The sequence below is a fragment of the Petromyzon marinus genome, chromosome 33 (genome assembly GCF_048934315.1).
Source record: "Petromyzon marinus isolate PM22_M1 ecotype Great Lakes invasive population chromosome 33, UKy_Petmar_22M1.pri1.0, whole genome shotgun sequence".
NCBI classification, from domain to species: domain Eukaryota; kingdom Metazoa; phylum Chordata; class Hyperoartia; order Petromyzontiformes; family Petromyzontidae; genus Petromyzon; species Petromyzon marinus.
This window is the reverse complement of record NC_133699.1, coordinates 11,605,869-11,630,543: the sequence shown is the minus strand read 5'-3', so window position 1 is coordinate 11,630,543 and position 24,675 is coordinate 11,605,869. Positions and strand designations below refer to the sequence as shown.

Below are 24,675 nucleotides of genomic sequence, written 5' to 3'. Positions count from 1 at the left end.
TGCGTGAAGCGAGTGAACTTTGCTTTTGCTTTATTATTTTCTACCAGTTCAAATCCAAACTGGGCTTTCGGAAGCAATGCAAGAGCTCTATCTTCACTCAGGCTTTCAGCTGTTCACCCACACTTTCAGCTTACGGCTGTGTTTCTGGGAAAGCATAAACCTTCATTCTATTTAACTGCCCTATAACCCTGGTCTCTCTCCCACTTCAGTAAAAAAAAAAATCCTTGCCGTGGTTATCACACCTGATGATGGTTGCTTGTGTTGCAATCGAAACGTCGTGATTTATTTATTTCTATAATTATTTAATATGTATTTATTTTTTCACCTACGTGACTTTACCGAAAGAACCAAAGAGTATAAGCATAAACCTTATTATCCCACTTATATAAGGTGCTTTTAGACCTACGAGGGCAGCGGCACAGCCCCGCTCCAGCATGTGAATAACCAAACTTCACTCGCCCCATTCAGCATTGAATTGTCACGCCACTCACCCTGACAATTCATTGCGACCCAGCTCGGCCCAACCGTTAATCCCATTCGCTCCTCTCTGTGTGTGCCGCTTCCCCGTCCGTCCTGCGTCCCGCCACCGCAGTGTGGGGGCGCTGGCGGTGGTGGTGGCCGGCATGAAGCTGCTACGCTTCTCCTTCAGCAGCCCCACCTACCAGTACGTGACGCTCATCTTCACCGTGCTCTTCTTCCGCTTCGACTACCCGGCGTACTCGGAGACCTTCCTGCTTGACTTCTTTTTCTTCTCCATCGTGTTCAGCAAGGTGAGTGAGTGTCCGGTTGCGTGGGCGCGCTAGTGACGTGCGTACAAGCGGAGTTCCACCGTATTAAATTTCGAGAATTGAATTATTTTATTTTTATTATTTTATTTCCATTCTACGTGACTTTACCGAAGGAACCAAGAAGATGATTCCACCGTATTGTTATTAGACTTGTTTTGAATTTCGTGCCCATGACTGAATCACTGGCAATGCACCCAGTCTGGGGAGATCTCGGGAGCCCCAATCTCATTACATCCCGCAAATGTATAATAACTTTTTAAAAAGCGAATTCCTACATTCATTTTTTTATACTTAGGACTGGTTGTTTTTGTGAAGCGGGGGGTGGGGAGGGGAGTGGGGGGTCGTGGAGGGGAGGAGGGGCAGAGTTTGTTTGGCCCTCACGCGATCGTTGCGAACCCCACCCGTGTCCCCCTCGTGTGCCATGCCGGCCTTCATAGGTGCTCGCTAACAGCACTCGACCCAACAATCTGTCCAGGCTATATGGAAGATCTTTCTCTGTGGCGTGCAAACCAAAATGTTTGAACCAGCAACCTCCGGATTGCAAGTCCAGTGTCATAATCATTACATCATGGCAAACATCCTTATCTGAATGAATGTGCGAATGACTTGAGATATTGTTGATGGAGGAGAGTTTATGGTTTTCCGGAGTGGCAGCTGATGGCGAATGTTTATCTGCCCCCAGCTCTGGGACCTGTGGCACAAGCTGCGCTTCGTGTTCACGTACATCGCGCCGTGGCAGATCACGTGGGGTTCCGCCTTCCACGCCTTTGCCCAGCCCTTCGCCGTGCCGCGTATCCTTCCTGGCCTCTCGCCTGTTCGTTCAACCTCTGGGCTAATTTCGTCTTCAGAGTCAGGCTCACTTGAATCAATGCTGTGGACATCTGTGAGAATACACCGGGCATCTTTGAAAATTCTGGACATTTGTGAAAAAGAGCTTCATGGCTCATCGGATTCCTCCAGTCTAAATTACTCAGATTTTGAATCAATGCTGGTGAACTGCCATACATGAATGGTAAGGACCTATCCCTAAGATCCAAGATCGATGCAAAATTATAATGCATTACTCAATATGATCGTAGTGTTCAGGTCAACTTATTGCTTGTCTGGGCTGTGAATGTAATTCACGTCCCCGAGAAATGAAAGTGTGCCTGTGGAACTGATTACCTGTCATGCACATGCATGGGGGAAATTCTGTATTACTATTGTGGGGGCCGACGTCCACCCCACCGCCCTCGCTAGGCAGGTGGGGCGTGACGTCCGCCCCTTCCGCTCCCTCCACCGCGTCCGTCAGCTCCCGCCAGGCCCCCGCCGACCGAGTGATCGGGCCCCCCGCGCTAGCGCCCTCTCTGAGGGACATACTCGTGCTGCTGGCGCACAGCCGCACGGCGTTAACCCACACACCCGCGTACACCACAGCTAACGCTAACGCAGCGTACAGCGGCACACTCGCGCGCACATCTGCAAGCGATTACCTCAACGAGCGCCCGTGCACACCGCAGCTATCGTTAAAAAATCCAGGGTTACGTTATCCTGCGCGGCCAATCGTGCGCCTACCTGTGACTCTCGCTCGGTTTCCTTTCCTTGCATGGAGCGCTGCGACGGTTACTTCTGCGACCTATTGTCTATCCACCCGTACTAATTAATGTCTTGCTCATCCTGTTTAATCCGGAAGGACGTCCGGCTGGTGAAGAATACACACCCTGCTAGCGTGTATTCGGTCTGACCTCATGGTCTGCTCTGCTTGCTTAATGTTCCACCCCAGCCCCCCTCCTCCCCCCCAATGTCGTGCATGACTCATTGCGGCTGGCCCGGTGAACCTTTTTGGGCCCACACAATTTTAAGTCAACTCGGGGGCACCGCAATGTGACCTGTCCTGCGAGGGTCGGCCAATCTCCTGGCACCGGGAAACCGTGGGACTTTCCTCCTAGGGACCTTTCGGATTAAGACCCGTTGTACCAGGCAATCCCCCGCCAGGACACTGCTAAGTGTGTGCGCTGCGTGTGTGTGCTCATTGTGGGGCCCAGGGGGGAGTCACGGCGCTTGCAGAGTGCTCTGAGGCCCTGGCACCACACTATCACTTAATGAGATATACATAGGATAAAGCAACTTGGAAGTTGACAGCTGGTAGATGTTGTAGTTGGGAAAAGGGGGTGAGTATGTGTGATTGCACATGGCGGGATGGAGGGGAGGACAGGTTACCTAGATGGGCATTTGGAGCGACACCCAGAGGTCGTTGACCAATTAGATTTCGGAGGTCCGGCGTCAACATCTTGAGAGGTCTAGCAGAAGTAAGGAAGCAATATCTCGGTATGGTGGTCCCAACGATATCGACTGTGGTGGGACCTCTTGATCTTGACGTGAGGTTACATATTTAGCCACCTTGCGAAATACACAATAAACGCAGAGTTGAGGAATCCTGTCACCAAGAGGCGTGCGAGAGATGCTGACGTTTCAAGAGAGTTTCTTTTTGTTTAACCTTAACGTGCGCCCGCAGACTCGGCCATGCTGTTTGTGCAGGCCGTCATCTCGGCTGTCTTCTCAACACCATTGAACCCGTTCCTGGGCAGTGCCATTTTCCTCACGTCATACGTGCGGCCCGTGCGCTTCTGGGAGCGAGACTACAAGTGAGCGACTGCCCGCTGCCTCCTGAGTTGTCCCTTTCACAGGAGCGTGTCCGGTGTGGTACTTGGGCAGTTCGCGTCAATTCTACCACCAAACCAGCACCAGCACCAACGTCACCACGAAGACCATCGTCACGGCCAATACTCAAAATACCACCGCTCCCGCCATGGTCAACGCCGCCAACACCATCACCGCTATCATGACCGCCAAATACCATCGCGAGCACCACCGCTATCGCACCATCACCAGCACCACCACCACCACCAACATTACCCTAAGTCATTGGCAGCACCAGCCCTGCCCCCTGTTCCACTGAATTAAGATTGTAATTGCACACTACCATACGGCGATTGTGCAATCGCGATCGGGTGAGTACCGCGTTTACGTGCATCGTGGGTTAATCTATCCATGCTTCTTGAATCGCTGTAGTTAATGGAACCTTTGGCAATGACTTGGTAATGTTAACGACCTGTGACACGACATCGGCTTATGAGCAGCTCCCTCTTTCCCCCCCCCCGTCTGTTGTCCACAGCACCAAGCGGGTCGATCACTCCAACACTCGGCTTGCCACGCAGCTTGACCGCAGTCCCGGTGAGCAGCACAGCCGCCCATTCTCCCCGCCCCCGCCGTTTCCTGTCACTGGCACACGCACGTGCGGGGTGGTGATCGCCTGCCCCTGGTTATCCTAAAATGAGTGTAAATTGATAATTGCCAGACGAAACACATGTTTTTTTTAGTTCCGTTATTAGGAAGCCACTGGAGCTATGCACTTTTAAATATAACTTGAAAACTAATTTCTTTAGTACTGCTTTTTGTGTTTAGTTTGTTGTCCTTCCCGCGAACCTCCGATTGTCTAAGTACAGTGCGAAAGAAGTTCAACATATATAATGCGAACATCATAACAGTTGGAAATTTCTGGACCGCCCTGCCCTGTGAAGTTCGTAGGTCCACCTCTGGTGGATACAGTCCACAAATTAATTTCACACGACCCGCGGCCACACGAGGCCTACCAGTTTTAAACGGCCCTCACAATCGATGTTCATCCGTGACTGCATGCATTTTAGCCGCGCTGATCGGTGGCGGTGCGCACGCCTGTAATCGAGCACTCGAGGGGCGAGTTGGTGTATCGCACACAATAGTTGTGATGCTCCCCCTTTCATTTGTTGGTGTAAATATATGGAACAATTGTAGCAATTCATTGGTTGAAATGTATTTTCACAGTCACGATGCATGCATCAAAATGTTTGTGTGTGTGTGTATAGCATAGCTTTTTATTTCAGTCAATGTCAGGTAAGTGCAAATTCAACCTTTTGGCTATTGGGCCGAAGGAGATAGAACAACCAAGGTATAGCATTTGAAACAGACAGTGCAATCAAAGTATGTATGTTGAACATCTTTTGCGCACCGTACTTAGCCAAGCATGCTTATCGGAGATGCGAACATGAATTGTGACCAAATCTAGACTATTCATTGATCTTGGGGGTTTGGAGGGGGGGGGGGCAATCATTTGATATCTACCCATCTGTCACCCGCTGTGCCACATCCTGACGATTTACGCATTTAAATAAAACCGCAGGTGCGGACGATAACAACCTCAACTCCATCTTCTACGAGCACCTAACGCGCTCACTGCAGCACAGCTTGTGTGGCGACCTGACCCTCGGCCGCTGGGGAAACTACACGACGGGCGACTGTTTCATCCTGGCGTCAGACTACCTCAACGCCTTCATCCACCTCATCGAGATCGGCAATGGGCTCGTCACCTTTCAGCTGCGCGGCCTGGAGTTCAGAGGTCGGTTGTGCGTGCTGCGTGTGCTGTGCGCGCGTAAGTCCGCGTACGTGTACCGTGTGTGCTTGCGATAAAGAAGCGCTCGCAATATTCGAAGATTCACGACGCCAATGTTGCGAGTCGAAGTTCCCAAATTTCCCTGGATAATAGGTTTAGTTGATGATTTTATGAACATAGAATAAATGTAGAAACTCTCTCGGTCTTCAACCGCTCATTTAAATGTTACATAAGCTTTGCGAAGCGTCTTGATTTGCGGCGTCGAACTTGTGATCGCATAACGGAGGAGTGGACCGTGCGCTTCCTCAGGCACCTATTGTCAGCAGCGGGAGGTAGAGGCGATCACGGAGGGCGTGGAGGAGGACGAGGGCTGCTGTTGCTGTGAGCCCGGCCACCTGCCGCACGCTCTGTCCTTCAACGCCGCGTTCGGGCAGCGCTGGCTCGCCTGGGAGGTGTCCGTGGTGAAGTACGTCCTCGAGGGGTACAGCATCACGGACAACAGCGCCGCCACCATGCTGCAGGTGTTCGACCTGCGGAAGATCCTGCTCACGTACTACGTCAAGGTGAGCCGTCGAATGGGCAGCGGGTGCGGGTGGGGGGGGGGCACAGGTGTGTGGCGTACCTGCCGGGGGGGGGGGGGGGGTTCGTGGGTTTCAAGGAGGGCGCAACACTCAAATAAAACCGCGTGGCTGTGGAAGCGTTAATCCTTTCCAGAAGTAAAGGGGGCCATGCTCGAGGGAGTGTGGCACAGTTTGGTGCCAGCTGCCGTGGAGTGCGGTTGTGCCGCTACAATTCTCTGTGGTGAAGACACTTATTTAAAAACAACGGCGCTATGCGTCTCCGAATAGAATTGACGCGAACTGGTCGCGCGTTCCGAGATTCGGAGGTGAACGCGACCCCCACCCCCCCTGCAATTTGCAGACGTCTTGGAAAGTGTTGACAGATGGTTTCTCTGTAAGCGATCGCCATTGGCCGCTGCCCCCTCCCCTCCTAAGCACGGGTCACCCGCGTCCCGCGTGCAGAGCATAATCTACTACGTGGTGAGCTCGCTGCGGCTGGAGGAGTGGCTGGAGAGCGAGGTGGTGCGCGAGGGGCTCCGCCCGTGCTGCGAGCGTGGCTACGCCGACGTCGACCCGACCTTCAACCCCAACATCGACGAGGACTACGACCATCTGCTGTCGGGCGTCTCGCGCCAGAGCTTCTGCAACGTCTACCTCGAGTGGATCCAGCACTGTGCTAGCCGGCGCGAGCAGGCGAGATTGCAACCTGTGCACCCATTTGTTGACGTTTTCACCATCCGTGCTGATCTGATGGAGTACTTATTTAATCAATGGAAAAGCCTTGAAAAATGTAATCCCGATCTCGATTAAATTTTTCCCATCAGCCCTCCATGGTCAATACTACTTGTCCCCTGCGGATATTGGTCCCATCACAGGAATGTAGAATTTTCACGTGCAGTGAATTAGACAACACACAATATAGTACAAAACGAGACTTATAGTATACAGGAGATGGCATGTGAGATAAAAAAAAAGGTCCTGCTCACAAATGAATGGTGATCCCAATTTCGTTATGGAGGCTGTTCACAAGCTCCACTCAATTCCCTACACTCTCGAATTCCATGTTCCTGTCGCTGCCAGAAATCTTCAAAACTAAACTTGTGCTCCCCGAAGGCACCGTTCTCGCATTCTGGAGAATATGAACGAGGGTATAGACTGGAGCGTGTCGATGGCCACCAATGGAAACCAGGCTCAGTGTAACCACTAAATCCTTGTCACGTGGCGATCTATTGAGCCTGGCATGGAGGATGAGTCATTACATCCAAAAGATTGTGGGACTTCTGATAAAAACCAATAATTATAAACACACGAATGAATAAATCAATGGGTAAGTGAGTGAATGAATGAATGTTGCTGTGTGGGCTGGAGAGCAGGCGGTGGATAGTGCCAAGGACTCGAACCTCGTGACTCTCTGCTTCGGCCTCTGCGTGCTGGGACGCCGAGCCTTGGGCACCGCCTCCCACCACATGTCCTCCAGGTGAAGGTTATCTGGACAATCGACTGACTGACTGGTCCCACGAGGGATGTCTAGACAATAGACTGACAGACCGGGCACTGACGGGGCCTCTGAGACAATAGACCGGTAGACCAGACTCGCATAAGTGCCGTTGCATTTTACAACGCGATGGTTGCAACTGTCACGAGTGCTTGTGTCCCAGCACTGATGCCGCAGTGCGTGTGGGCGGGTGCAGCAGCCTGGAGCCCTTCCTGTACGGGCTCCATGCCCTCTTCAAGGGCGACTTCCGCATCACGTCGCCCAAGGACGAGTGGATCTTCGCCGACATGGAACTCTTGCGCAAAGTGGTGGCCCCGGGCGTGCGCATGTCACTCAAGTTACACCAGGTCAGCAGACCGAGGCCTGTCTCCTGGTCTAACCCCATTCTTTGAACCTGCTTCTTGGTTAAACTCTCACTGGGGGTGATTGAAAAGTGTGTGGCCTGACAGGAAGTATAATGGTTGACCTCACCTTAATGAAACAAATTTTTCTACCTAGGCGCCCCCCCCCTCTTTTGAATCCCTGGTCAATATGTGTTCCAAGGCTTTTTAATCGCCAGCCTCAAAAGATTCCTCATCTCGCTCATGAGATCACCTGGTCACGGCACGCGTCCCCCTGTTGCTAGATCGCCACGCTTTCTCCTTCGCCAGGACCACTTCACGTCCCCGGACGAATACGAGGACCCGGCAGTTCTGTATGACGCCATCTGGAACCACGAACGCGAGCTCGTCATCTCGCACGAGGGCGACCCCGCGTGGCGGAACGCCGTGCTCTCCAACCGCCCTTCGCTGCTGGCGCTGCGCCACGTGCTGGACGACGGCTCGGACGACTACAAGGTCATCATGCTCAATCGCCGCTACCTGAGCTTCCGCGTCATCAAGGTGGGGCGGCGGCGGGGGGCGGTTGGCGGGGTGGGGGCCCGTCTGAGGTGGGACCGGGTGGCATAAATAACCGCGCGTGAAACCCATGAATTTATCAAGAGCAGTGGCACATAGCTATCGCGTAAGCAGGTGGTGCAAGTGCACTGGTGGCACATGGGTTGGAGGGCACCCGATCATTGGGCTATGAAGGGGGAGGAAATTGGGCATGGAACCCAATTTAATACCTCGCATCAATTCCTATAATAATGATAATTATATTTTAACGTGCACAGTAATTGCTCGCTCTCGTGTAGAGAGAATGAGACTTGAGGAACCACACACAAGCAGGAAGCCGTTGCCAACAGTCGCCTAAGCTCTGCAGTCCTCTATATATTAAAGTTTTGTTGGCCAATTAATGAATGTTTACATGTGGAGGGAAACAAGAGCACCCGGAGAAAACCCACGTGTGCGAGGGGGAAACACTTTATCCCATACAGACGGAACAGGGTGGGGGGTCTGCATTTTTTCTGTGACGCCAACCTACACTGCGCCGCTGTTCACGAGCGTAAGGAATCACTCTTCAAAATCTCTGAATCGCTGCGCTCGCGACGTCGATTCCCGGCAGGTGAACCGCGAGTGCGTGCGGGGCCTGTGGGCCGGCCAGCTCCAGGAGCTCGTGTTCCTGCGTAACCGCAACCCGGAGCGCGGCAGCATCCAGAACGCCAAGCAAGCGCTGCGCAACATGATCAACTCGTCGTGCGACCAGCCCATTGGATACCCCATCTACGTGTCCCCGCTCACCACCTCGTACGCCGGCACGCACCAGCAGCTCCGCTCCGTCGCCGGAGGTGCCATCACCGTCGGCAGCATCGGACACTTCTTGGCTGCCACCTGGCACAGGTGTGTGATTGTGTGATTGTGTGCGTGGGGAGATGTAGTGTAGCGGTGAGCGCGCTGCGCTACGAACTCGGCGAGCCGGGTTCCATTCCCGCTCACGGCCACCAACACCAGTGACGATTATTTGAACCGTTCCTGGGCCTCCCCTAGGTCGACTGAACCTCAAATCATTATCTAGTGCCGTGTGTAAACATGACCACTGGGGAGACAAAGGCGGCTAGGCGTGATGCTGGCCACCCACCCCCTCGTGGGCCGTGCCAACCTTCATAGGTGTTGCTAACAACACTTGCCCCAAAAATCTGTTGAGGCTATACGGGTGGTCTTTGTCTTGTGTGCGGTGTGAGAGTGTGAATGAATACCCGCGTGTGTGTGTGTGTGTACACGTAGATTCGTGTTTGCGCGTGGGGATTTGTGCCGCAGTGGTTAGCTCACTGCACTCTGAACCTGATGACCTGAGTTTGATTCCCAACCACAGCCAACATCTGTGCCGAGTGGTATCCGAAATAATCCTGGGTTGACTTGGTCTTGATTGAGTACTTTGTTCATTGTGCGAACATCAGCACTTGGGATGCAAACACAGCCAGGAATGGTGGAGGCCACACTATCCCACTTAATAAGTGCACAGTAAAAGCACTTGCCCCAACAGACTATATAGGTTGTAATAGAGAATAATGTCTTGCTATGTGTGTGTCTATGTGAAGTATGTATCAATGCGTGTGTGTGATAACCTATAACCATCGGTGTCTTTTGAACCTTTAGCAAGTATTCCTCCTCCCATGTGTCGTATAATTGCCTGGCACAAACACCGTGATGACATCACTATTTACATTGGTACCAGTGATTTTCAGTTTTCAGTTTCATTTATTTGGAATAGCCCTGAGAGGCATTCGGCTCTTGAATCGGGTGCAACTGCAACAAACAAAAAACAAAAACATGAACAAGAAAACATCTTATAGTGACTATGTAACTGTGCAAACAGAAAATCCAGGAATAAACAGCAAAATATTCCTGAAAAAGCACCGTACACCAACGCTGTGTGCAAAAATCCCAGTGGGATGCAAAGTCAAACAACAACAACAACAACCACAAGACAACTTAGATTAAGGCCATCAGTCTTAACTCCGTATTACAGTGAATTTACAGAGTAGGAAGCACATATTTGCACATCTATCATTATCGCTTATGTGCTTACCCATAATATCCTGGTCTCATGCATGACCTCATCCAGCGAGGCCACATCAGTACACCTAGATTCAGTGCACCTAGCCTGCCCCAAACACCGTGTCGATGTTACCACAAACGGTATATCGGAAGCCCGTTGCATTGATTTTGTTGCATATTTTAGAGAGCCTTGACAATTCTGCCATCGACCCGATTGCTTCTTGGTTCGGTGTAAAGTTTTTTTTTACGCGGCTCGTGCCGCGCGCAGGATGCGGAAGGGGTGCGGCGCCGGGTGCAACAGTGGCGGAAACGTGGACGACTCGGATTGCTGCGTCGGGGGGCTCTCGTCCATTGGGGGAGGTGGCGGCGCCGTGGGCCCAAATCCTGGGGGGAACCCCTCCCAGGGGAACGCGGGGGGGCACGCTGGCGTCAACGCCCCTCCAACCGGCAGCCACGCCGCCATGCAGCCCGTCATAGGGCAGCCCGTGCCAGGTGTGTGTAAGGGGCTGGTGATCCGTTTTAATGACTGCACACACAAAAATGAACCCTCGGTAAAATATTCTCATGCTCTTTGTTCTTGGGTGCGCGCGCGCGCGCGTGATTTTTCTCTGGCTCCCGTCGGCCGCGGCTGCCGAGTGTTCACCCACTGCCGTCACCCGCCTGTGCTGCGCAGGTTCCCTGGGGCAATCCCTGCAGGCTGGGCTGGTACGCGCGTCTCCCCAGCGAGGCGCGGGCGTGTCGCAGGGCAGCCAGACGTCCGTGCTGTGGTACGGCGCCGGCGGAGGAGCAGGCAGCGCTGGCGGCGGCGGCCGGCAGCCCTCGTCGCTCCGTTCGGGCGTCGTCCCGGGCTCCTGGTGCCACTCGTCGTTCCGCAACGCCTCCGAGGGCGCCGGCCTCGCGTCGCTGTGCACGCCCGAGATGGTGGGCGGCGGCGGCGGCGGCGGAGGAGGAGGAGGCGGAGGAGGCGGCGGCGGCGGCGGAGCCAACCGGTCGAGCCTGGCGTCTTCGAGCAGCTCGACGCTCAGCAGCGTGATCCTGCCGCTCGGCAAGCGCAGCACGTCCACGCTGGCCACCATCGCGGCGGGGTTGCTGGCTCCCGAGGCCAGCGCTAGCCTCGCGGGCAACGCCGGCAGCAACGCCGACTCGCAGTCCAACGCGAGCACGGGCACGGGCTCCAGCGCAGGCTCGGGCAGCGGGTGTGGGGGGCTGCCCTTGTCTGCGGCGGCTGCGGTCAGTGGTATTGGTGGTGGCGGTGGGACTGGCGGATCGGCAGGTTTGGCCTTGGCGAGTTTTGGCGGAACACCGCCTAGGAGGGAAACCGTTGGTGCCAGAGTTCAGGTGAATGAACAGAAGGTGGTTTGGTAATTATGTGTGTGCACGTGAGAAACAGTTGTTTTCTAAGGGGGGTAGGTGTCCCATTCGTTAGCGTGCCGCGCTACGAATCTGGCGACCGGAGTTCGATTCCCACTCACGGCCATCACCAGTGACGATTATCTGAACCGGTCCTGGGCCTCCTTTAGGTCGACCCAGCTTCACATTAGTACCTGGTGAGATGTTGGGAGACAAAGGCGGCCGGGTGTAGTGCTGGCCATCCAACGTCCCCTCTTGTGCCGTGCCAGGCTTCATAGGTGCTCGCGAACAGCATTTGCCCCAACAGTCTGTTACGGCTATTCGGGGGAATATTTGTCTTTGTGAGAAACAGTGGTTTTTCGTTCTTAAATATTGCATGTACAGTGAGGGAAAAAGTATTTGATCCCCTGCTGATTTTGTACGTTTTCCCACTGACAAAGAAATGCTCAGTCTATAATTTTAATGGTAGGTTTATTTGAACAGTGAGAGACAGAATAACAACAAAAAAATCCAGAAAAACGCATGTCAAAAATGTTATAAATTGATTTGCATTTTAATGAGGTCATTGTCATGCTGGGTATTCCAGCATGACAATGACCCAAAACACACGGCCAAGGCAACAAAGGAGTGGCTCATAAGAAGCACGTTAAGGACCTGGAGTGGCCTAGCCAGTCTCCAGACCTTAATCCCATAGGAAATCTGTGGAGGGAGTTCGAGTTGCTAAACGTCAGCCTCGAAACCTTAATGACTTCGAGAAGATCTGCAAAGAGGAGTAGGACAAAATCCCTCCTGAGATGTGTGCAGACCTGGTGGCCAACTACAAGAAACGTCTGACCTCTGTGATTGCCAACGAGGGTTTTGCCACCAAGTACTAGGTCATGTTTTGCAGAGGAGTCAAATACTTAATTTCCTCATTAAAATGCAAATCAATTCATAACATTTTTGACATGCGTTTTTCTGGATTTTTTGTTGTTGTTATTCTGTCTCTCACTGTTCAAATAAACCTACCATTAAAATTATAGACTGATCATTTCTTTGTCAGTGGGAAAACGTACAAAATCAGCAGGGGATCAAATGCTTTTTTTTTCCCTCACTGTAGTAAGTTCACGTAACTCGTATAGCAACTATGGGCACGACATTGACCATGGTGGGGTTGGGGGGGGTGTTTCTTTGTCTCTGTGCATCAGATTGTGGATGTGAGCCAGGTGCTGGACTCGGTGCATGCCTCCAAGCGCCGTGAGCTTCAGTGGCCGGACGACTCGGTGCGGGCGCGCGCTGGCCGGGCTGCTTGGCGCGACTGGAGCCCCCAGGATGGCATGGAGGGCACTGTACGTCAGCCACTGCTGCTACCACAGCCGCCACCGCCACCAAGGCCGCGGCAGCCTCCCCGCCACGCGGGCGAGGGAGACACCCCCTAGCCCCCTCCCCCTCTCGCCTTTCATGCCCAGTTATTGCGTGCCGATCCGGCTGGTATTGACATGGTGGAAATTTGGCAAAAGTCGTTTCTGTTTGGAACTCTCGCGGCGATCACCGATGTCACATTGTCAGAGAGTGGCCTCCGGAGGTGGCGTTAAAAAGTGTAGCGTCGCTTCCATTGCCCTCTAATCCATACTTGGTGGTCTCACCCCTTTTTACGTGTGGGTAAAGGAGTGTTTGTTGTTTGGCAATCGGACTTTCATTTTTGTTTTGGTTGTAAAAGCTGTGATAAGCCAAATTTACGTGAAAAACCAAAACCTTTATTTGTATTCGTGCAGTATGTACTTTAGAGAACGTGGTATAAGCGTGGGTGGTTAAACCCAGATTCTAACCCATGATCTCTGCAGTGTTAGCTGTTTGTTTTTAATACTCTTAGGGACCATAAACAGTTATTCGTATTACCCCACCGAACGTATTTCTGGCACCCCTAATACTCCTTCCCACACTACCTCATGGCAGCCGTGCCCTTAACCCAATGGTTTACCCAAAGTTCACCTCTTCCCTAACGTTCTGACACTAACCCTCTTAATTGTCCACGTAACCTCTGTTCATAATGTGCTGTCTAATATAGTTTGCCTTCCCGAGCAATGTATTGAGACAACACGAGGGAGATATCCCACTAAACGACACAATGACATGGTTTGGTTCATAGGCTGGCTTTGGATCTGTCCTGTGTTTGTTTCTAATGGGAACTTCTGTGTTGTTTCACTCTGCTTTGCTGTGCATGCTTGATTGCTCGCTCTGCTTTTCCTTAAAAATCACACCTGCCTCTTTCTTTTGCACGACCGCCGATTGATTATTTTTTCTTTTAACATGTTTATAAACACGTTGCCTGGCCCCGTCTGAAATTTTCTCAACTCTTTGCTCACGGCCACACACTTCTGTCCAACACTGACCTTTAATGACTGCCTACACGCCACCTCACCACTTCCTCTACTCCATTGTTTAATTTGCTGCACCCATCCATCGCGCTGCTCGCTTTCGTACGACCTCATCCGCCACCTCTCCGCACCCTGCCCTTTTCCCCTCGGCTGGTGGTCGCCCATCCTGCCCCATCGCCTCCCCTCCCCCCCCCCAAACTTCCGCCATCGCCTCCCCGAATCGCTGCAATCTGAGCCCCTTCCCCGCGCCTCTCCCTCCCTCGCTGCCTGCCTGCATCCGCCACCGCGCGCTGCGTTCCGACGGGCAGGTGATCCATCGCTGGGTGCCGTGCAGCCGCGACCGCGTGAGTCGCTCGCACCTGGACCGCGCCATCCTGCTACTGCAGATCAGCGATAAGTACGTGCCCATCCTAGAGAGCGGGGTCGCGGAGCTCGCCGAGAGCACGTAGCGCCACGATGGATGCCGACTTCCGACCGGTCCTTCTCCCCCCTGCTACGCCGCCACTATCAGCGCGCCATCAACTCCTCGGGAGACGCACCCTGCTCTGTGCGAAATACTGTCTCCCCTCCCCCCCCCGGCCCATCCCTCCCACCACCGCTTGCGTGCTTGCCACCACCCATGCACTGGCTGTCGAGGATTATGGGTAGCCTCGGTAAGTGTTTGGTTATCAGCTGAGACCTCTTTTGAGCCACTTGCGGGATGAATCGTTGGGAGGAAGCCGAGCCGTGCGCGGACTGCTGCGGTCATCTCCGCTGGGGGAGTGGGGCTGCCTGCCTTCGGATTGGAATCATCATCGAGCGGTGTGGTTGGCATTGAGAGCTCAGAACTTCAGGCGCCTGGTGAGCACTACCCCCTCCCACAATGACGCCGAGACTCAGCGCTCTGGACGCAGTCCAGCGTCTCAAAAATACTCGCCCAGTGCTTTCAGATTTGTGATTTGTCAATATAATCGTTTTTATGTTTTACAAACTACTGGCTGCATCCTGAGATGTCGGTGTAGAAACAGGTTTAATATATATTTTTAATTCCTGTACCAATCGCCATTAAAAAAAGAAATGAATAATGCATTTGTAAATAAGGCACCCAAGAGGGATTCAATAGGAAACTGGGTTTATGAATATGAATTTTCACAGCACCTTCACATTTTGAGTATTTTTGCTTGAAGAAATCGGTTATTTTTCTTGTTGGTTCACAGTCTCAAAAGTTATGACTACGAAGCAGCCTTAAATATTTTAGGGACAGCAAAATGTGGCCCCCAGGGTGGCAGGGCTTGGCATTTTAAGCCCTGGGTTTACACACTGGCCTCATATCTTGAGCGCGACGCTTATGTAAAACTTAAAAAAAAACATTGCTGCATTATCGGCCGGGCTATTTCTGTTTTTCAAACAAGCATGATGAACAACAAGTCGGCCTACAGCAGGCTGTTTACATATCCGTTGGTCACAAAATAACATCTGTTGCAGCCCTTAAGCATATCTGAGAAATTGTGGTATAGTTTAAGGAGACGTTGCAGTGAAGCGAGAACTTGACACTTGCAGCATTTTGACCAAACATTTCATTTCTCAGTCATTTTGTCGGGGACGGGTGGACCCTCAAGTGAGATATTATGAAGGAGGGTAACCTCTACTTTTGTTTTCAGGCTTCAGTTGAGTGTTTTGACAACAGTCAGTACCAAGCAAGGTTAAGTTGGAGAATGAAAGATCTACCGGTCAAAAACAAAGGAAGGGATTTTTATTTAATGTAAATGTACGGCACGTTTGTCAGCTATCGGGGTTTTTGTGTTAAGATGTGCGAATTATACATCCAAGGAATTAACACCATTATAACTCGGCATCTCCCAATACTTTGTGAAACTGCTTGTTGAATCATTTTTGAAAAGGACAAATCCATTTGATGGCTGGAATAAGGGGGGGTGGGTGGGTTAATGTTATAAGAAGTGAATGGCTTTATGTAATGCTCGTTGAGCCAGCTTTTCCACGCCAGCCAGGGGACTTGGTAGAGTCGGGCTTCCTTCACTTAGATCCACGAACATGCGATCTGCCAGTGAGCTTTCTGTAACCCTGTCCGTGTTACCCTTGGGTTGGGCAGGTAGCTGCCAATGAAGCAACTTTGCTTCTTCGGTATGTAATAACCTCAAACCATGTTAATGGATATTCATTTTCAGTTTTCACTTTGGAAAAGCAATAATGTCACTTGCCGAAACGCTTCTCTTGAGCTCCTTGAGCCCCCAGGTGCACCATGCTTACTGCACCTTACTGCATCCATACAGCGGTTGGCAGTGCTCGTGTAGAATCTAGTCACTGGAGAGTCAACAACGACAAAAAAAATCCACAATTCGAGGTGTTATTCCGAATACAATTCTACCGGTACTTTCACTCGGTGACAGCGAGGTTGACGGCGCAACCCGATTCGACTGATCACAGATGAGCTTGTCTCGCGTCGTGAATGCAAGAGACGTGCGCGAAAGGGGTGACGGGGGGGGGGATTGAGAGGAGCTTGCTCGAAATCAGCGGAATCTTTATTTAGACTGGAGGAATTCGATGAGCTGTAAAGCTCTTTTTCACAGATGTCCCTTATGGGTGGATCCGAAAGAGCCTGGCAGGTGGCTGCGACGGGGGTGGAGCGCGCGCCTCTACCGCAGTGTGAACTTAAGTCCCGATTTCGGCAAGAGGACATTGGATGAAGTGTTTTGGCGATAACGCACAAGTATAAAAGCTACTTGCAAGATGGGTAGGTGGATCGCGCAGCCATGAGAGTTCTGCCTCGCCTAATCTCGCAGCTTGTCGCCATGAATGTGTATATTCGACGCATGTCTGCTAAGCAACAAGGTGGTACCTGTAGGGAGCAGTATTGTGTGAGGTTTCGGCCAGGCTGCGGAGGTTTGAGTGCAACACCAATAATATGCATTAGTATTCTTTGGGTAGTCTTAATTTCACTCTGCAAGCTAAATAAATATTGTACTCATGGATTGGCCCATCTCAAACTGGATCTTACCTGAAGTATTCTTGAGACTCGATGAGACTTTCCTGGGTAGAGCTTCCAAACGGGGATACGTGACATTCCCAGCGCATCAGTAAAATGGAGCATGTGTTTATAAAGCATCTAAATGTGTCCACATCTAAGAGGCTGTCCGTGGAAAACACACGCATCATATGATTCGAGGAAAATAAGATTTGTTTTAGTTGAGGTCTTTTTTGGAGAGGGAAGTTATGGATAGGATGGTATGAGATGGCAGAGGGGGAAGTCGACGCTGGAATGATGACACGACAGAGGGCAACGTGGTGGAGAATAGTCCCACGCCTGGTTTGTGAACAAGGGCTCTTGTCTGATGAGGCTGCTTGTAATTACCGGCGGAACGTCGTACCTGAAATGTTGTGGGTTTTACTCTCCAACACCGGTGTGCTGAACTAGCAACGAATTGGCACGTTTTGTTTTCCCTGACAAATCTTACTAATTGGCTGTGTCGGGTGGTGGTGGTGGTGGCGGCGAGTTTAACTACACATTTACGTGATCTAACCCCAAAAAAACCTTGTGGGTGATGAGAGTTGTGCAGACAGCTATAGCGGGGCCGGGGGAAGTGCTTTTCCGGGCACCAGGGCAGCAGCAGTAACACAGAAGGGGAATGGCCTCCCTGTGGCATTATTTTTTTTTATAGATGAGAATAAAAATGTTTGCCTTTGTACCACAAGCGGATTGGCAGACATGGCAGCCGGGAAGATGATGGGCCGACGGGAGGAGTGGTGTCCCCCTTTCCATTTTTTTCTGGTGGAAACGCTGCGAGTCGTCAGGATGCGATGGGTTCTTTCTATGCATCCACCGACCACCGAACACAAACCCCCCGCCGCCCTGAAGTGGACCGCTTCACTTGATTACTTATTTCCGAGGGGGGGGGGGGTATCAGATTTTTGTGAGAAAGTCAGGTTAAACTGGGCATTTAAATGAAACCTTTGCAAGCGGTTACAGGTCATGTCATGGTATATGTTTCTGGCTGATGTGTACATTGGGAACATGTTTTCCCTCTTGGCTTATTGTACAAACTGTGTGTGTGTGTGTGAGCGACAAGCCAAGATGATATTTTACATTATGCTGGCTGCATAATTGTTTATCCTGAAATTAATATTGTATAGTTTTGCATTCCCTTTTGTTTCTCTTGATATTAATCTTGATGTACAAAAATAAGTAATAAGTCATTTTCAGCCCTTTGTCAATGCACCGCTGGTGGAATGCCCCTCCACACTTTTGGTCATGGAGGTTGCTTGACCATACTTGACCTCGCTGGTCCGCGTGCGCTGGTAAAGGGAGGCCCAGGACACTGTTCAGATATCACTTGCCATCATCAACTCGGTCGCCAGGATCGGAGAGCAGTGCACTAACCACTGTGCCACCGTTCAAAAAAATATTGTGCCCAATTATCTCACAGCAAGTTGGCCAGTAAGGGTGATTGGGCCTGAGTGAATGGGGACACATTTAAATTAATAACCCGTTCTTTTTGCGTTGCTAAAAAAATTTTGATGAAAAGAAACGTTCAGATTTATGTTTCCTCTCCTGTTCCATGTATATATGTCACTTGGATAATCTTGACCGAGTGTTGTGTAAGGGTTAAAAAGTGAAAAATTCAATTTATCGCAAGCTTATATACTGTAAAAACATACACGAATGCTGTTCGTGACTATAGCATACGATGGCGCATATATGATGAGAGCGTGGTGGAAAAGCAACTTTGAAAACGTAACCGTGCTGCGATATATTTATATCTGCAGTAGTGTTAAATCCAGTAATTTTAAATCCAGTCCAGCTTTAAGTTCTGTCATTGGTTTAAGAGATCTTCAATCTCTTACGTCACATACAAACAAATACCTCACTTAGTGAAGGCCAATGAGCCAAACGTTTACTTAACCATAGTCTTGTTCGGTCACTTATCGTTTGAGATTCCTGTGTGTGCCTGGGTCTGTTTGTGATGTATTGTGAATAGCACGACGTCTGCCGAAACTGCGGTCCATTTTTCGCTTCCAAGTATACGAACCGCACCGGGTTACGTAGTTAAGTGTGCACGCCAATCGCGCACTCTGGGGCATGCTCGTTCATGCGGATGTTTGTAAATATTTGATGTAGAATTTTGATTGGCTAGCGAGCTATCCCTTTCCAAAGAGTTTAACCCCCCTTCGTCTAAGTGAAATGGACCGGATTTTTGCTGCATTTTCGGAACTAAATCTCCCCCTCGTTCTGAGCACGCACATTTGTGCACAAACGCGCCCGCGCTTACAGATCACGTTTACTTGGCGTAGTTGCATTTGTTACGAACAACCGCCTTTGATCAGAACAACCGCTGTAGCGTATACATATACAGTATATATGTATTGTATATATGTATACATTGTATATACAGCCAATGGAGAACCTTGCCATTAGAAACGGGACTGGATGTTGGTCCTGGGAGTCTTGAGTTATTTTCGGTGTAAAGACAACGCTTGGCACTCGAGACTTCACGGACTGTTATCCGGCCCGGATTTCAAATCTGTTTCCGCTCAACCTATTTTAAGTAGCCCAGCATATGAAAGCATACAGGAGGTTGGCTGGCATGTAAAACTGGACTGGATCATAGTGTCTGGAGCATGAGTTGAGACTTAACTGCCTTACTGCACTGGCTGAATGAAAGCTTGTTAATAGATGCGTAATGTAATGGGTTTGTTCCTCTTTATGTGTGTATATAATTGTTTTACCAGTAATGCCTTCTGTGGTTTCCATGCAGGCATATTTGATTTATGTGTTTGCATACACATGTGAGTGTGCGTTCCTATTTATCTGCATTTGTTCCCATGTGTAAGTGCACCTGTGCACACACGTGTGTACATACACACGTGTGTGCTCTGTGCATGCATTTCACGCTCACATTCAATTTGCAATCAAAACGTGTTCCAATTAAAAAAAAACGTGTTTAATTTTTGCCGTCGCGTTCGCTGTTAAAGTTTATACATCGCTTTGAGATACAGCACACTTATCCTTTCCATTTGCATTGGTCAGAGGCTTGTGTGCATATCTCGTTAATGATCGTCCTCCCATGTTTGGTGTTGTCTGTTAACTCTTTTTATTTTCTTACCCTGTGGGACAGGTCTTTGAAATGTTGTAAAAATGTAGAATGTGTTTTTTTTTCTCCGTATTTATTTATGCGCGGCACCTGGGTTCCTTCTACGCAGTGACAATGTTTCAGATTGTGTGACCGGTTAAAAAGGCTTTGATATGCCCTCCTCCTCCCCGCGCGTGGAGACACCAGTTCAGGAAATTGTGCCGTTTTATTCGAAGATTTTTTTTTCTCGAGCGCGGCCACCCATTCTCGTAGCTCGGCTCCTGCTGAAATAAGACACCAAATGATGGTGGCTGGATAGGCCCTGGGGGCGAATGCCCTATTGTCAGGGTTACTACTGAGCCCCAGCACATTTGAGATCGTTTGATTTCAGGCCGCTGTTGGCAGCTAAAATTGACGTGGCTTTTTTGGGGCACGTGACATTGCATTGTTAGAAATGCATTGGCGTACTTCTCATTTAGCCAAGGGGTGAAAAAGTAAAGAAAAAACACAAAAGCGATAACAAAACAAAAAAAATATTCGCATTTCTCCCCCACAGCTTTCATTTAGTCTTGGGCCCTTGTGTGGTTGGTCATCAGTTCCCTTTAAATCAGGACACCCAGTAGCATTCGTTCGAGGCTATGTCTTGCTGATGATAATCAGAGACGATGGAACGGGTTTGAATTACCCCTAGTTCATAAACAAATGGCATTGGGAAAAGGTCGCGTTTAAACGTTATTGATGAAACAAGCGACTTATTTTTTTTAAGTGAAGCAACATTTCCACCCCCCCCCCCCCCTCTATTAAAGGACACCAAGAGAATGTTCCGAGTGTATACAAAATAAATCGGCATTATTTAGCTGACATTTCTATAACAAATGAACGCGATAAACCACTTTTTAAATAAATCCACCTTTAATCTGCGCTCATTGGATTAAATGGCATACAGTGTGTCATGGCCTCACGTTCATCAGCAAGACGTATTGGCATGTGCATCATGCGGTTATTCTCATTCCAGGTGGTGTCTTCATTTTCAATCGTCCCATTCCCCCCTCCCCCCCCCCCCCCCAGTCTTCCTATCCAGAGATAGAACCTATATACACCATAATCACATATCACTTGACAGCCGGGTCGAATGTGCGTGAAGATTGGCAGATGTGGAAAACAGAGATCGTTGGACTACTGAGCAGAGGGAACCATGTCTGGGGTTTGTAAACCACTGCTGTGTTCACACGGCAATGTTGTTAATGTCCTCAATGACTTGGCAGAGCTCACGTCTACACTAGGGTATACTTTCTGCCGGTCTTAGGTGTAGCATCATTGCTATTACTGTTCACCACACAGCACAAATATATCTGTGGGGGAGCAACCTTCCAGCTACTGTTGGCTTTCACAATGCCTCCTTTCATCACGGAGTAAGCCACAAGTGATGAGTGCAAAATAAAACGTAAGACTTCATTGGCAGTGGTGTATTTACAAGCACGGACCTAAACACATCACCACCGTATTAACAGTGCCTTGTTTCAGAAAAAAATATACAGCAGGCTAAAATGTCAAGTCAGCGGCCCACGTTCACCGCTGTTGTGAAATAAGGGTAATTCCCTGGACGTTTGGCCTATGATGTTTCTGTTTATGTGGTGTTAATGTCAGACTGGTGGTGAAGTGTTGGTTGGCCTGTGTGACACAAGCCATGGTTTATATGCGTTTGCTCACTTTTCGCTGCCTGTTTTTATTTTGTTGCTAACCATCGCGCACACGGCGGCGCTAAGCACCACGCCTGCCGCGCGTGTCGAGTTGGAACGCGGAGCGCCCGGCCTCAACGTGAACATGCCGTGGGCCCCACCCCACCCCACCCTCGCGGCGACTGCGTTTCTAACGCGAATAGGAGCAATGACTACGTATAGGAATAAAACGTCTCCTTTATTCGCCTTTGTTGTTTCACATTCATTTATGATGAGTTGAGTTTTTTTTTAAGTTGGCATATGTAAACACATCTTACCCGTTTGTGTGGTTTACATTGATGGAAGGACGTTTTAATGTCGCCAGTTTTCCGAGGCCCCCCCCCGCCCCCCTTCACTCGATGAAAAACGAAAATATGAATTGGGAATCCAGCGGATATATCTTTCACCACAGGCTGCCTCTAATACTCATGTCCGTTCTCGTACTCCCTGGCTACTGAGTGACGATCCATTTTGGGGCTGTGTGCTCGCCTGGCTTGAGCTGTCGGTGTGGAAACTTGAGCTATTGTAGTGGAGTTTGAGCGAGGAGGTCTTTAAAAGTGACGGGCGAACACTTTTATATCCATGCTCTTATTTGTGTTTATCTCGCTGGCTGTCGATGTGTTGTTTCTTTCTGGTGGGCCACTCTCGCCGAACTTCCCTAACACCTAACTGGGATTCACAGGCATGCATAAGCATGTTTTTTTTTAGCCAGATGCAAATATTGTAAAAGTCTAAATTAGACTCCCCACTCATACGGGCATGTGGTGCCGCTCTGCTGGTGGCTCCGAGTCGATGGTAGAAATTTCACTTTTCTATGCTGGGGGATATAGGACTCTTTCCAAAGAGGTACCGCTTAAGAGTGGTAGCTAATTTTAATGTTCCAAGGGATTATATTATTGGTGGGCTGAGTTAAACCTCAAATTGGGATGTGAACTTTTGTAACCTTACGAATGAGAATCAGGAACTCAAACCAATTTCACACCCACGCATCTGTATGCCATACATTGAATACATTCGGTAAGTTTGTAAAGCAAACATACTCTAGCCATGTAATTTAAAAACTCAATGCTGTGGTGCTGACTGTGGTCACCCATTCTATCATTTACAATAGCTGTTGTTTTGCCAGTAAACGGCGGTCATTTTGCCACGGTGGCTGTCGCCAGGCTCGGTGCACCGTTAAGGAATACACATTGCATTGTATTCGTACACGTGGACCATTGTCCACCGTAACGTTCCCCAGGCGCCGCGGATAGCGGTGCGTGCAATGTGCGCTTTGATCGCAAGAGCCACCTCCGTGTACATACAAATGTAGGTGTATAATTAAATACAGAAGAGGAACTGAAATCTGCACACGTGAAGCAAACGTTGCTATAAAATGTTCATTATATGCCATGCTCGTACATTGTGTATTGATTGACGCAACAAAACAAGCAGGACAATAAAAAAGAGATTTATAACAATTTGCCTTGTGGGGTTTGAGTGAAGACACCGCCCATATTCACGCATACATTACACAATTGTCGCTTTGATTGCCTGTGCAGTCGTTATCTGATGTCTTTATTGACCTCTTGAAGCTGTGGTCACAGTGCTTGGGTCACAATGAGAAGGTTCTGAATGCACATTTTTTATGGTTGGGTAGATAAAGTGCAATATTGTACTTATGAAAAACTCAACATGTTCGGTAATGACACTGCCTTAAAATGAAACGTATAATCCGCTATGTTTTGGGCAAATGTCCCATCTTTATAAGCATATCTGCCAGAGAGATGGTGAATACTCGTTGGAGGCTGCACTTTGAAACCATGAGGCCTCTTGGGTTATTTCTTCTGTATTTGCACCACTGCCACCACAGTATCGCCCAGTAATTTCTACTTTTTTTCTGATGAGCTTTGGCACACCCCTGACGGCTAATTATATTCATTGCCACTAAAAAGAAAATGCAATGGTTAGAGCAGAGGTCGGAAACCAAAATAACAAGAAGACCCACTTTTTTTTTTATTCGGTGAGTAACAAAAAAAAACCAAGAGCCACAATGCATCTGAATACGAGACAGTGGTCTTTCATAAATGACGAGAAAGGTGGCTCCCATCAACTTCTCTTGCATGAGCTTCACATTCCACGAAGCTAAGGGCATCTTAGGTGGTACACGTTTAAGATGCACGATTGTCAACGATGCTTTTAAATGTTCTATTCCCTACTGACAGCCCCTGTGTGAAGATCTATCACCGTTATCCTAACCATCGATTTAAATGATGTATTTTACACAAAATCCTGCTACGGGTGTACCAGGATTTCACGGTCTTCATTGCCCGAGACTTGGATTATTGTCTTGGATTAATACACGGCCTACGTAAGAATGAACTGAGCTATGACGTGAGTGGAAGTGCACCATGGGGAGTGTCCACAAAGTCTCTGGTCCGTTTATTGTGACCCCTTGGCCGAGGACAGTTTTACCACAAGCACCAACTCGGTTATGCTTTGTGCTGCACGGTGTGATCATGTGTGACGCGAGCGTGGTCAGTCTCAGGACGAGCAAATGGTCCGTGCGAGCCAGTTTGCACGTGACCCGAGTACTTACCAAGAGGATTGGGTGGGATGGCAACAGGTGCAAAACTTTCTCCGGTGTTAAATCTCGGGAAGGCATTGGGAATTCGTGCGCATTGGGTGCGGTTCGCGGCAACAGTCTTAAGTTGCGGCCATTAGGCGGAGTTCTATATTTGTGGTGGCTACTGTTGGCATATAGAACTCGGGTCTCTGGGCAGTGTATGTCATTGCAAGTTCACCGTGACACGTAGGCTGCATAGCAGCCACCATAATACGACCTTGGCTTATTTGTGCACAACATTTCTCGGGGGCTCGTCCGGGATCGGTGCAGACCTTGTTTTGTGAACTGTGGGGGAGCAGGGAGGTGAGAATCAGTTGAGTGTTTTCAGACAAGGTGGGGGATTAATCCAAGCTAACCAAGGACGTTGCTTAACCGTACTGTACAAGAAGACTGGTTGTCCTAATATCACAC

The 24,675-nt window shown here is 49.8% G+C and overlaps 1 protein-coding gene across 3 annotated transcripts in view; it reads left to right on the top strand.

The window, feature by feature from the left end:
• LOC116948258 (pecanex-like protein 1) overlaps positions 1–23,119 on the top strand; it is a 60,421-nt gene extending 37,302 nt beyond the window's left edge. For 2 of the 3 annotated variants that reach the window (XM_076071536.1, XM_076071537.1), the window contains 15 exons: positions 593–770; positions 1,471–1,579; positions 3,283–3,412; positions 3,943–4,001; positions 4,987–5,202; positions 5,506–5,759; positions 6,219–6,449; positions 7,130–7,233; positions 7,448–7,598; positions 7,902–8,132; positions 8,737–9,011; positions 10,438–10,661; positions 10,843–11,507; positions 12,707–12,847; positions 14,185–23,119. In XM_076071536.1, coding sequence (XP_075927651.1) covers positions 593–770; positions 1,471–1,579; positions 3,283–3,412; positions 3,943–4,001; positions 4,987–5,202; positions 5,506–5,759; positions 6,219–6,449; positions 7,130–7,233; positions 7,448–7,598; positions 7,902–8,132; positions 8,737–9,011; positions 10,438–10,661; positions 10,843–11,507; positions 12,707–12,847; positions 14,185–14,325 — 3,109 coding nt within the window. In that variant the 3' untranslated portion in view covers positions 14,326–23,119. The remainder of the gene's footprint in view (positions 1–592; positions 771–1,470; positions 1,580–3,282; positions 3,413–3,942; positions 4,002–4,986; positions 5,203–5,505; positions 5,760–6,218; positions 6,450–7,129; positions 7,234–7,447; positions 7,599–7,901; positions 8,133–8,736; positions 9,012–10,437; positions 10,662–10,842; positions 11,508–12,706; positions 12,848–14,184) is intronic. The other variant, XM_076071538.1, reaches the window with a different exon arrangement.
• The last annotated feature ends 1,556 nt before the right edge of the window (positions 23,120–24,675 follow it).